The 13785-nt window shown below is 49.5% G+C and overlaps 1 protein-coding gene across 1 annotated transcript; it reads left to right on the top strand.

Annotated features, from left to right (window-relative positions):
* Positions 1-6000: 6000 nt before the first annotated feature.
* On the top strand, positions 6001-6924 carry LOC311199123 (olfactory receptor 14A16-like; the record flags this gene model as incomplete). Its single annotated transcript, XM_084273168.1, has 1 exon — positions 6001-6924. The coding sequence occupies one exon, from the start codon at positions 6001-6003 to the stop codon at positions 6922-6924; it is 924 nt and encodes a 307-aa protein (XP_084129294.1).
* Between the last annotated feature and the right edge of the window lie 6861 nt (positions 6925-13785).

Genomic DNA, 13785 nt, shown 5'->3' with positions numbered 1-13785 from the left:
AACCCAAAAGTGACATCAGGCATTGTCAGGATTGTTCCCTTTCTAAGGAAAGCCCTGAGCCCCAAGGTTCCCGGTGCTGCTAGGGTGCTACCTGGGGAGGCTGTAGTCCAGACCCATCTTTCATCCCTCGCACGTTTTGTTTGGGAGATATTTCTGGATGTTTAGTGTGTTTGAAGGTGGACACTGGTAGAGTCCTAAAATGGCATCAGGCAATTTTAGGACGGTTCCCTTGGTACTCATGTACAAGGGTCAGGTTATAATGCTCACTCCCGGAGGAGAAACAGACAGACGCTCTGTGGGCTGGGAGGAGGACAGTTTACTGACAAAATCACTGTGAAAAAATGATAACAGCACATCACAAACTACACTCACATCCAGTGATAACACAGAGTACTTTACTGACCAAAGGATCACAAGGTACTGCATAATGCAAGGACCAACCAAATGTCCCAGCCACATTCAGACTGTCCTCAAGGAAACCATGAGTGTCCCTCCCAAACCAGCCCCTTTTACGGGGGAGAGATGTCAGGTGGTGTGGAAAACAGCCTGGACTAACTCAGCTCACCTGTGCTAACTCAGGTCACCTCTGCTAACTTATCTCACCTCTGTTGGCTGCTTGGTGTGGTGAACTCTTGCCTGGCCAGAAACAGGACAGCTGTGCATTTAATCTCCCCTGTCTGTCACATATTTCTACCTGTCCAAAGTCAATTGGCCATTGTTCCAAAAGTGGATCTGCACACCAGTGCTTCTGGTTGCTCTCTAGATTTTCCTTCCCCTTCCCCTTGGACCTTTCAGACACCTCCCAACCATCCAGCTGCTGCTCTGAGTTTCAGGGAGTTAAACCCTTGCCTTTCTGGCAGTTGTCTGACTCATTCTGTCTTTAGCCAGCTCTTGAGTTGTGGTGATTTCACAGTCGCCTTCCTCACTAGAACATCTCTCACAGGGTTAAGCTTTGTGGCAGGTGAACCTCACTGGTGGCAGATTGCACTTGGCATAGATTGAGGAGTGTTAGATTTAATGGTGAATCCTGTCAGGATTCTTTTGTTGTTGGGAAAATAACTCCCTCTGTGCCGCCTGTGTGCAGCCAGTTCTCTAAGAAAAGCAGGGGAGCTGGTACAGAGGGGCTGTAATGCGCCAATGTGGAGTGCAGCAGAGAGACCTGGTGTAAGGACAAGGGATGCAAGTCCCAGTTGGCTGGTGAGAGTCATGGTGGGCTTGTGGAGATGTGCAGCAAGGTTGTCCCCACTGCCTCAAGGGACCCTTTTTCAGAGCAGTCCAGACCTCCTTAGAAGGCAGCCTGGATCAATCTCAGTCAGAGGTTGTCATCTCTCCTCTACAGTGAAAATAATAACCTACACCCTTAAAAAGAAATCGCTTTTACTCTGAGCTCCCTTTGAAACAGCTTCAATGGTCTGTACATCTCTTGAAGACTTGAAGGTAATTACATGAACAGACATAGCTCATTAGGGCTTGCCTTTTACTTTTAATGAGCCCTGGGGTGCATTTGGTGCTGAGTCCTTGAAGCTCAGGTACTGAGAGGAAATTACACAAGAAACTCCATGTCAAAAGTAGAAGCCAAAGTACCTGAAGTATTAATGAGTCCTGCAGAGAGCCATTGCTGGCTGAGCCTCCCCAGGGACTCGTTAGAACAGGTAATTGGAGGCCATGTTGGCTGGTAGGCAAAGGCAATGTACAAGCAGCTGAAATGGTGAGCAAGCCCTGGGTTGGTTTGATGAAGCAGAAAGGCCAAGCCCTGACCCCCAGCCCTAAGGAAGACTGGTCCTGCCCCTCAGGCATTGCTCAGGCTCTTCCTGGTGCAGTGTGGGGTGTGTAATGCTGAGTGAAGAACAACAGGATGAGAGTTTCTCCTCATTGTTGGTCCAAAGCCCAGATAGAAATTCATCTGTTCTCCATTTAAATAAAAGAAAGAGCAGGGAGACCCTCCATCCCCTATCAGATTCAGGAGGACACATTGTCAAAATATGAGGACAAGGCTGAGGTGCTTAATGAAATCTTTGCCACTGTCTTTAGTAATAGGAGCAGTTGTACAGAGAGAATCCAATTCCCTGGGCTAGGAGACGGGGACAGGGAGCACAATGACCCCACCTCAGTCCAGGAGGAGATGGTCCTGCTGCACCACAGAGATGTGCACAGATCTGTGGGGCTGAATGGGATGCACCCAAGGATGCTGAAAGAGCTGGCAAGGGGGGTTCACCAAGCCACTTCCCATCAGTCCTGGCTGACTGGATCAGTCAACGTAACCCCCTATATAAGAAGGGACAGAAGGATGATCAGGGAAATTACAGGCCTGATATTTGGACTTCAGTCCCAGAGAAGCTGATGGAGCAGATCATCCTGAGCAGCATAAACCAGTTCATGAAGAACCCCCAGGTGATCAGGCCCAGTCAGCTTGGGTTCATAAGGGCAGGTCCTGTTTGACCCACTGAATCTCCCTCTATGACAGGGTGACCTGCTTCTTGGACAAGGGAAGGGCTCTGGATGTTGTCTGCCTTGACTTTAGCAAGGCCTTGGATACAGTTTCCCACCACCTTCTCGTAGAGAATCTTGCTGCTTGTGGCTTGGAAACTGTGGTGGTTCAGCCCCAAGCAATGGCTGAGCACCACATGCTGCTCTCTCACTCCCGGAGGAGAAACAGACAGAGCCTCTGTGGGTTGGGATAAGGACATTTTACTGACAAAAGCACCATAAAAGGGGAACAATAACAGCCCAAATTGCACTCACACCCAGTGACAGCACAGAGAGTATCTTACAAACCCAACAATAACAGAGTGCTGCACCATGCCATGACCACCCCTCCCCAAACAGCCCCTTGGATGAGGTCATTATTTCAGTGTCCTGATTTTGGCTGTGATGGAGTTAATGTCTTTTCTAATAGGACATGGAATGCTGTGTTTGTGAGTTGGGATTGGAGCAGTGCTGATAACACCCTGATGTTTCTGGTTGTTGCCAAGCAATCAAGGACTTTTCAGATGTTCCTATTTCCCTACCAAGGATAAGGAAGGGGACACAGTCAGGACAGGTGACCCGAACTGGCCAAAGGGGCTATTCCATATCAATTATGTCATACTCATCATAAAAGGGGGGCTGGTGGGAGGAGGGGGAGGCAGCTCCAGGACGTGCATTTTTGGGGACAGTACCATTTTCGGGACAGCTCTGGCTGCAGCCTGAGTTGTGTGGTTCAGTGACATACTGCATTGTGTATCACCAGTTTCATATATTTTGCTACAAAGTCCTGTTATCATTGTTATATCTCTCTTTCTGCTATTCTAGTAAACTGACTTTACCCAACCTGCGAGGTTTTGTTTCCTTGGATTTGGGTTTTTTTCCCTTTCCCTTCTCTCTCCCTCCTCCCTCTTAACTTCCCCACACACACACACTCCCTTTTAAAGAACAAGCGACTGTGTGGTGCTCGGCTCTCAGCTGGGGCAAAACCACATCTACTAAAATCCAAAACAAATCTATTCTTAAGAACATGAAAATTCTTATATTAAATTTATATTAATTGTCTCTTAAGCGACATCTCCATCAATCAATTCAGCATGATTACATTTAATTGAATCGACAGGGCCAGCAATACAATGAAGAAGATGATGAACTGGATGCTGCTTAGAAACATCCAGTCCTCAGTTTCCACATGGCATCCTTGATCTCCTGGTTCCTCATGCTGTAGATGAGGGGATTCACTGCTGGTGAAAACACTGAGTAAAGAAATGCCATTACCAGGTTAAGTGGTCTGTGGAGACTGGACAAGGGGCAATGGCTTCAAGTTGGAGAATAGGAGGTTCAACACCAAAATGGAGAAGAAATATTCACAGTGAGGGCAACAGAGCCCTGGGACAGGCTGCCGAGGGGGGTTATGGAATCTCTTTCTCTAGAGATATTCAAGACCAATCTGGACACTGACCTGTGTGATCTGTCCTAGGGAGCTGCTTTGGACGGCGGGTTGGACTGGATGATCTCTGGAGGCCCCTTCCAATCCCTAGAGTTCTCTGAACCAGTGAATCTGTACATAGGGAGGAGATTGAGAGGGGCTCTTCAGGTAGGCAAACATGTCCCCTTCCAGCCCCAGGGCTGCAGAGCAAGCATGAGGGGTCTGAAGTGACTCTCACAGGGGGAAAGAGTCACCTCCCTGTCCCTGCCTGGGGGTTCCTGTCTGATGGGGAGACAAGGAAAGGTGATTCTTCTGCCCAGCTCTGGTTTGGTCAGGAGAAACAACTCTGCTGGACAGAAGGATTTCTCCCCAGCCAAGGGAGAGACAGGCAATAAAAACTTAGTGTCTTTCCAAGTTAGTTGCTTGGAGCTCCAGGGACACCTCACAGGAGACTCTGGGGAATGGAGTATGTGACGTATTTGCCTGCTCCTCTGCTGGGAGCTGGGCTGGGCTCCTGGGTGGAAGGAGCTCATGGCAACCCAGCAGCTCTGACAAGAGACAGCTCTGCCCAGGAGCAGCTCCTCTGCCAAGCACACAGGGCTGGGGACACTGCCTGTAGGCACCGAGGGGAGATCTGTGAGGCTGAGAGAGCTGATGGAAGCTGAGAGCTCACCGGAGGAGAAATCTCCACAGCCTCTCCCTGGTACGTCTGTGGGTGCAGGGCAATGCAGGTTCTGTTCCTGAAGGGATCTCCTAAAGCTGGCACATGGGGCACTGTGTGGGGTCTGTCAGGAGGACAGGTTCTCCATAGGACAATAAAATGCTGCCTGTAAGGGATGCCCTTCTGGCCCATCAGAGGGACGGGGCAAGATAGCTGTCAGCACTCAGCCTGGCTCATTGGCTTTCCACAGGAATACAGACAGCACCTGCGGGTTGAAGGAGTGACCCAGAGAAGGGCAGAGTAAGGTACTTCTGCTGTTTGAAAGTGCTGCCTGGGTCAGCTTTGCTCCCAGCTCCAGCTGATTCTTGAGAAATTACAAAGAGATTATTTTTTTCCTGTAAAGCAGAGTCTTTGCTTTGACTTTTCCTCTCCTGTGGGCTGTGCTGACTGTGGATGATGAGAACTTATTCATCCCCTCAACAATATGCAGTGAAAACGTGATTCTCATTAAGATGTTGGATCTTTTCCTGAGCCTTGCACAGAGGTTCCCTGGGGCAGTTCCCTGATGCCAGGAGCGGTCTGAAGAGTAGAGCTGAGCACAGGGCAGGTTGGATGAGGTCTGTGAGCACAGAGCAGGAGGTGACATGGGCAGAGAGAATCAGCTCCAAGGACAGCTCCAGGCAGCAGAGACGTCAGGGAGGTAGAAGGAGCTGCTCCCAGAAATGCCTTGATAGTGGGGATTTGGTATCCCCATGACATCCCCTGCAGTACAGACACTTTCCCACAGCAGCACCCTGGTTTCTGCCACCCAGCACAGACTTAGCATCAGGAGTCTTCTTGACAGCCCAACCCCCAGTGAGGAGAAACACCTGAGTGCCTGTTTGTCCCTGTGCATCCAGCCTCTGCTGGAGCATTTCTTGCTCTTTCCCTTCCTGTCCTTGTTGCCTTTGCTTCACTATTACCTGAGGCTCTGGGCACATCAATTAGTGGGGCACCGAGCTCACCCTCACATCATGACCCCCATCTGTAGGACTGAGGACTTCCGGGGGCTCCTGCTGGGCTGCAGGCTGCCTCCTAAAATTGCATCACTCTCCTAGGGAGCCTTGTGCCCCAGAGAGGAGCCCCATGCAGAAGGTCATGGCAATGCTGCTCATCACCACGCGTTTGGTAAGGTTCAATTAGCCCATCACACCATACTTATATTTACTTTCTACTGCCAGGCAGGACTGAGTTATCAAGAGCCCACAGCAGACCCTCCTCCCAGCAGTGGAACTCTCAAGGCAGAACAAAAGAGTCCTCCCAAAAAGAGACCTGCCAAAAGTCCTCCTTCATACAGACAATCAATCTGGGGGCATTCCCTAAGTGTTAGGAGAAGTTTTCCTCAAAGAAGACTTCCCTAACCACTGTCTTTCCTTCTCTGACAGGTCCCCACACTTGATGGCAGCAGATGTCCAACAGCAGCTCCATCAGCCAGTTCCTCCTCCTGCCCTTTGCAGACACACGGGAGCTGCAGCTCCTGCACTTCTGCCTCTTCCTGGGCATCTACCTGGCTGCTCTCCTGGGCAATGGCCTCATCATCATCACCATTGCCTGTGACCACCACCTCCACACCCCCATGTACTTTTTCCTCCTCAACCTCTCTCTTACTGACCTTGGCTGCATCTCCACCACTGTTCCCAAAGCCATGGCCAATTCCTTGTGGGACACCAGGGACATTTCCTACACAGGATGTATGGCTCAAATATATTCCTTTTCCTTTTTTATCTCCACAGAGTTCTGTCTTCTCACTGTCATGGCCTATGACCGCTACGTTGCCATCTGCCACCCCCTGCACTACGGGACCCTCCTGGGCAGCAGAGCTTGTGTCCACATGGCAGCAGCTGCCTGGGCCAGTGGGTTTCTCCATGCTGTGCTGCACACAGCCAATACATTTTCACTGCCCCTGTGCCATGGCAATGCCCTTGACCAGTTCTTCTGTGAAATCCCCCAGATCCTCAAGCTCTCCTGCTCAGATGCCTACCTCAGGGAAATTGGAGTCATTGTGGTCAGTGTCTGTTTATGTTTTGGGTGTTTTGTGTTCATTGTGGTGTCCTATGTGCAGATCTTCAGGGCTGTGATGAGGATCCCCTCGCAGCATGGACAGCACAAAGCCTTTTCCACCTGCCTCCCTCACCTGGCCGTGGTCTCCCTGTTTCTCAGCACTGCCACGTTTGCCTACCTGAAGCCCCCGTCCATTTCCTCCCATTTTTTGGACCTGGTAGTGTCATTTCTTTACTCTGTGTTTCCACCAGCAGTGAACCCCCTCATCTACAGCATGAGGAACCAGGAGCTCAAGGATGCCCTGTGGAAACTTATTACTGGATGTTTCTAAGCAGCAATAAACTCCGCATCTTCTGCCTATCACTGGCCATGTAACACATTAGGACCGTTCTGATTTAGTAGGGATTTTACTTGTTGGTTTCTTTTTCATTATGTTCTGTCTAAGCTATAATAACATGGTCCTCATTCATCCCATTCCAAATTGACTATCTCCTGGTCTGGTGAGACCCAGACACTGTGTAATGATGAGCTCTGCTCTATCAACTGAGCCATAACAGAAAATACCCGTGAAGGAAAAATATCCTCCAGTGTAATTTTCCTTTGAACTGTTCATCATTAAATACCTAACTGTAATCCAATTATTTGTAGAAGTCTGGATTTTTTTAATGAAAAGGACTTGAAGAGATATGCATTTTAAGGCTTTCTGTATTTTCATGAGCCCCATGGTATATTTGCTTCTGAGACCACAGACCTCAGATACTAAGAGGACACTGAAGAAACCTCTCAAAATGTCAGTCAGACCTAATGTCCAAAGAACCTTGAAGCGTTCATGGGCCTTACTGGGAGCCATTCCTGACAAAGCCTCCCCATGAACATCTTACACCTCACAAGTGGAGGCCATGAGGAGAAACACAGCCAAAGCACAGGCAGCTCTGATGCTGAGGACACCCTGGCTTTGTCTGATGAAGCAGAAATGCCAAGTGCTGACCCCCAGCCCCTGGGCAGGGAGATCCTGACCCTCACCTCTGTCTCAGGGCTCTTCCATGGGATGAGGGGAGTGTGATGCCAAGGGTAGGACAGGGGTATGACACATGGATGACTCCCTAGGTTGAGTTCAAGGAGGCAATGATGTTCCATGGCCACGAGGACAATGTGTCTCTCCTGAGGCCTCTGCAGGGAAATCAGTCACAGACAAGGGGGCAAAGACCTCATATCTATCAGTTGCTTTCAGCCTGGCCAACACCCCTGACCTTCTGCACCACAGCCCATTTCACTCTCCCCCACACCTGTGCCTGTTTCTCTGCAGGCACCCAACCCCTTTCCCCACCTTGTTCTCACCTCACCATGTCCCTGCCTGTACTGCTGTCTCCCCCTCCTCACCAGCTGTTCCCGGAAAAACCAAGCAACCAGCTCATCCACACTTCCTCCAAGTAACTCCAAGCACCACAGCACTACCCTCAGAATGGCATTTCTTCATGCTTATAACCCATCTGCACCTCTATTTTTAATTGCCATTCATTTGAAAAGGAAATTTCAAGCTCTCTGGAGCTACCCCTATACTCTCTTCTGACTCCCCTTCCCCAGGCTAAAGAAGCCCGGGTCTCACAGCCTCTCCACACAAGACCCCTAACCCTATCTTAGCAGAATTTCTTTCAACCTCGTGACTGTTCCTCCACACTCATCTTGACTGGGGACCCCCCCCATCTCCTGGACACTCTTCTAGTTGCCACACCAGTGCTGAGTCAAATTGACAGTGAGTGCCTTTGCCTGGGTGGCCGTACTGCTCCCAGTGCTGCCCAATGTGCTCATGGCAACATTCCTGTGTAGCAGCCCTGGCTGCTGTGGCATCCCTCAGAACGCCCAAAGCCTCCTCCTTGACACTGCTGTTCCACCAGTCATGTCTGAATTCCCTTGATGTGTGGGTGTTGAGGTTTAACCCTGCTCGCTGATGATGTCATTGTGCATGGGAGATTCTTTTGGGAAGCTGGCGTCAGCTGCCCTGGCAGTCCTCCCTCACAACAACCAGTGCTCCCTGAGCTTACTTTCTAGTTGAGCAATATGTGAATAAGGAAGGGCCTTGATGCTGTGCAAGCACTGGGCAGCAATGAATAAATTATCATGTGTCACCAATGCTGGATTTGTCACAAAAGAGGACGATGTGTTGGTTCTACCCCCTGTTGTGGTTATCCCCTGATGCAGAACATCACAAGATCAGAAGGAGCAGATCAGCTCTGCTTGGAAAAGTTCTTGAGGTTTCTCTGTGTAAAACCATGAAGGTTTTTGCCAGGGTCTGCTGGAAGTGAAGCTCCGATGTGTCAGTGGTTAATGCGTGCGTGTAGAAGCCTCAGGTGACTTGTGGTGCCTCAGCAAGAGGCATTAAAGGACATGATAGAAAATAAATAAAAAGAGGAGAGAGTAATAAAAATGTTTGTGGTGGTTCAGCCCCCAACAGTGGCTGAGCACCACACACCACTGGCTCACTCCCAGAGGAGAAAGAGACAGAGCTTCTGTTGGTTGGGATAAGGAGAGTTTACTGAAAAAAGCACCATGAAACTAGAACAATAAACAGCCCATGACACTCATACCCGGTGAGAACACAGAGTACCTTACCCACCTGAGGATTACAGAGTGCTGCAGGACAGGAGGACCAACCCAACACCCCAGCTGCACTCAGACTGCCCTGGAGGCACCCAGGAGTGGTGCCCAAACCAGCTCCTTTATGCAGAAGTGATGTCAGGTGGCGTGGAAAACAGCCAGGGCTAACTCAGCCTCCCCAGCAGTCAGCACAGGTGAGATAACCGTGGCCTGACCAGAACCAGGACAATATCCACCCCTTTTTGCACACCATCTACATCATGGCCAGATGGGTTTGCCTCTGCACTCCTGGTTGCTTTGTTTCTGTTGCTGCAACCACCCCCACAGGGCACCCCCACAGGAGTTGGCCAGACACCTCAGCCACTGTCGGTGCTTCTTCCTTTCCCCAATCTATTACTGCCAGTCAGTTGGCATATGATGCTGGTGCACTCCACACAAACTTATGCCACATGGGTGAGGAACAATGGACTTCATCAAGACTGGTGGGTAGCTGCAGATCATCAGGATCATAGTAATTCATCTCTCACATGGCTAATCCCCTCAAATACTGCACACTCTGCTCTATGTTCATCCACTTGCCTGGCCAACACATGACATCTTCACTGAACGGGTACCTTTCCCCCACACTTTACAGAAGTCACCTCCAGAGGCTGAGGGCTTGAGACTTCCTTCCAATCACCTTGTCAATGACTCCGTTTCTGAACAGGGATCCCAGCTGCTTGGCCTCCCTGCCTTCTAATTCCAGGCTGTGTGCCCCATTGTCCCAGCATCAGAGAAGCCAGGTGATGATTTGCTCCCCTGGAAGGCAGCAGAAATCTTTTCTCATTTCTTCCAGCTCACTCATGTACAAGGGTCAGGTTATAATGCTCACTCCTGGAGGAGAAACTGGCAGACCCACTTTGAGTTTGGAGGAAGAAAGTTTACTGATAAAATCACAGTGAAAAAATTATAACAGCACATCACAAACTGCACTCACATCCAGTGATAACAGAGAGTACTTTATTGACCAAAGGATCACAAGGTACTGCACAATGCAAGGATCAACCAAATGCCCCAGCCACACTCAGACTGCCATTAAGGAAATCATGCATGCGCCTCCCCAACCAGCCCCTTTTATGGGAGAGAGATGTCAGGTGGTGTGGAAAACAGCCTGGACTAACTCAGCTCACCTGTGCTAACTCAGGTCACCTCTGCTAACTTATCTCACCTCTGCTGGCTGCTTGGGGAGGTTAACTCTTGCCTGACCAGAAACAGGACAGCTGTGCATTTAATCTCCCCTAAAGTCAATTGTCCGTGTCTGAAATCATAGTTCCAACAGTGGATCTGCACACCAGTGCTTCTGGTTGCTCTCTAGATTTCACTTCCCCTTCCCCTTGGACCTTTCAGACACCTCCCAACCATCCAGCTGCTGCTCTGAGTTTCAGGGTGTTAAACCCTTGCCTTTCTGGCAGTTGTCTGACTCATTCTGTCTTTAGCCAGCTCTTGAGTTGTGGTGATTTCACAGCCTCCTTCCTTACTAGAACATTTCTCACAGGGTTAAGCTTTGTGGAAGGTGAGTCTCACTGGTGGCAGATTGCACTTGGTATAGAGTGAGGAGTGTTGCATTTAATGGTGAATCTTGTCAGGTTTCTTCTGTTGAAGGGAAAATAACTCCCTCTGTGCTGCCTGTGTGCAGCCAGTTCTCTAAGGAAAGCAGGGGAGCTGGTACAGAGGGGCTGTAAGGCCCCACTGTGGAGTGCAGCAGAGAGACCTAATGTAAGGACAAGGGATGCAAGTCCCAGTTGGCTGGTGAGAGTCATGTTGGGCTTGTGGAGATGTGCAACAAGGTTGTCCCCACTGCCTCAAGGGACCCTTTTTCAGAGCAGTCCAGACCTCCTTAGGAGGCACCCTGGATCAATCTCAGTCAGAGGTTGTCACCTCTCCTCGACAGCGAAAATAATAACCTACACCCTTAAAAATAAATCAGTTTTACTCTGAGCTCCCTTTGAAACAGCTTCAATGATCTGTACATCTCTTGAAGACTTGAAGATAATTACATGAAGAGACAATGCTCATTAGGGCTTGCTTTTTTATTTTTCATTAGCTCTTGGGTGCATTTCTTGCTGATTCCTTGAAGCTCAGGTACTGAGAGGAAATTACACAAGAAACTCCATGTCAAAAGCAGAAGCCAAAGTACCCTGAACTATTAATGAGTCCCACTGAGAGCCATTGCTGGCTGAGCCTCCCCAGGGACTCGTTGGAACAGGTAATTGGAGGCCATGTTGGCTGGTAGGCAAAGGCAATGTACAAGCAGCTGAAATGGTGAGCAAGCCCTGAGTTGGTTTGATGAAGCAGAAAGGCCAAGCCCTGACCCCCAGCCCCGGGAAGACAGGTCCTGCCCCTCAGGCATTGCTCAGGCTCTTCCTGGGGCAGCATGGGGTGTATAACACTCAGGCAAGAACAACAAGGCTGAGGTGCTTAATGAAATCTTTGCCACTGTCTTCAGTAATAGGAGCATTTGTACAGAGAGAATCCAATTCTCTGAGCTAGGAGACAGGGACAGGGAGCAGAATGACCCCACCTCAGTCCAGGAGGAGATGGTCCTGCTGCACCACAGAGGTGTGCACAGATCTGTGGGGCTGAATGGGATGCACCCAAGGGTGCTGAAAGAGATGGCAAGAGGCGTTCACCAAGCCACTTCCCATCAGTCCTGGCTGACTGGATCAGTCAACGTAACCCCCTATATAAGAAGGGACAGAAGGATGATCAGGGAAATTACAGGCCTGATAGTTTGACTTCAGTCCTAGAGAAGCTGATGGAGCAGATCATCCTGAGCAGCATTAACCAGTTCATGAAGAACCCTCAAGTGATCAGGCCCAGTCAGCTTGGGTTCATAAGGGTTCCTGTTTGACCAACCGGATCTCCCTCTGTAACAGAGTGACCTGCTTCTTGGACGAGGGAAGGGCTCTAGATGTTGTCTACCTTGACTTCAGCAAGGCCTTGGACACAGATTCTGACCAACGTCTACTACAGAATCTTGCTGCTTGTGGCTTGGAAACTGTGGTGGTTCAGCACCGAACAATGGCTGAGCACCACATGCTGCTCACTCACTCCCAGAGGAGAAACAGACAGAGCCTCTGTGGGTTGGGATAAGGACATTTTACTGACAAAAGCACCATAAAAGGGGAACAATAACAGCCCAAATTGCACTCACACTCAGTGACAGCATGGAGAGTACCTTACAAACCCAACAATAACAGAGTGCTGCACCATGCCATGACCACCCCTCCCCAAACAGCCCCTTGGATGAGGTCATTATTTCAGTGTCCTGATTTTGGCTGTGATGGAGTTAATGTCTTTTCTAATAGCAGATAGAATGCTGTGTTTGGGAGTTGGGATTGGAGCAGTGCTGATAACACCCTGATGTTTCTGGTTGTTGCCAAGCAATCAAGGACTTTTCAGATGTTCCTATTTTCCTACCAAGGAGAAGTAAGGGCACATAGCCAGGACAGGTGACTTCAACTGGCCAAAGGGGGTATTCCATGCCAATTACATCATGCTCAGCATAAAAGGGAGTGGTGGTGGGAGGAGGAGGAGGCAGCTCCAGGACGTGCAGTTTTGCGGATGGTCCCATTTTCTGGACGGCTCTGGGCTGCACGGCCTGAGTTGTGTGGTTCAGTGACAAACTGCATTGTGTATCACCAGTTTCATATATTTTGCTACAAAGTCCTGTTATCATTGTTATATCTCTCTTTCTGCTCTTCTAGTAAACTATCCTTACCCTAACCTGTGGGGTTTTGTGTCCTTGGTTTTGTTATTTTTTCCCTTTCCCTTCCCTTCCCCCCTCCCCAAACTGCTTCTCCCCCCACACTCCCTTTTAAAGAACAAGCGACTGTGTGGTGCTTGGCTCTCAGCTGGGTCAAAACCACATCTACTAAAATCCAAAACAAATCTATTCTTAATAAGATGAAAATTGTTATATTAAAGTTATATTAATTGTCTCTTAAGAATCACAAGAATTACAAGGTTGGAAGAGACCTTTGAAGATCATAGTGTCCAACCATTCCCATCCTAAGCTAAACCAGATCCCTAAGTACCTCATCAACCCTTTTTTTTGAGGGATGGTCACATCCAGGGATGGTGACTCAGCCCCCTCCCTGGGCAGCCTGTTCCAGGCCCTGACAACTCTTTCAGTAAAACATTTTATTCTACTATCCAATCTCTCCCTGCCCTGGCACAGCTTCGTGCCATTGCCCCTTGTCCCATCTCCTGTCACCTGGCTGAAGAGACCATCGCCCACCTCTCTACAACCTCCCTTCAGGAAGTTGTAGGTGGTGACAAGGTCTCCCCTCAGCCTCCTCTTCTCCAGGCTAAACATCCTTAGCTCCCTCAGCCGTTCCTCATATGATTTGCCCTCCAGCCCCTTCACCATCCTGGTTGCCCTTCTCTGGACATGCTCTAGGACCTCAATGACCTTTTTATGGTGGGGAGCCCAGAACTGCACACAGTACTCAAGATGAGGCCTCACCAATGCCAAGTACAGGGGCACAATTACCTCCCTAGACCTCCTGACCACACTGTTTTTGATACAAGCCAAGATGCCATTGGCCTTCTTGGC

The sequence above is a fragment of the Gallinula chloropus genome (assembly GCF_964237585.1).
Source record: "Gallinula chloropus genome assembly, chromosome: 19".
NCBI classification, from domain to species: Eukaryota; Metazoa; Chordata; class Aves; order Gruiformes; family Rallidae; genus Gallinula; species Gallinula chloropus.
Note: the sequence above shows the minus strand (reverse complement) of the source record. Positions and strands in the feature narration are given on the sequence as shown.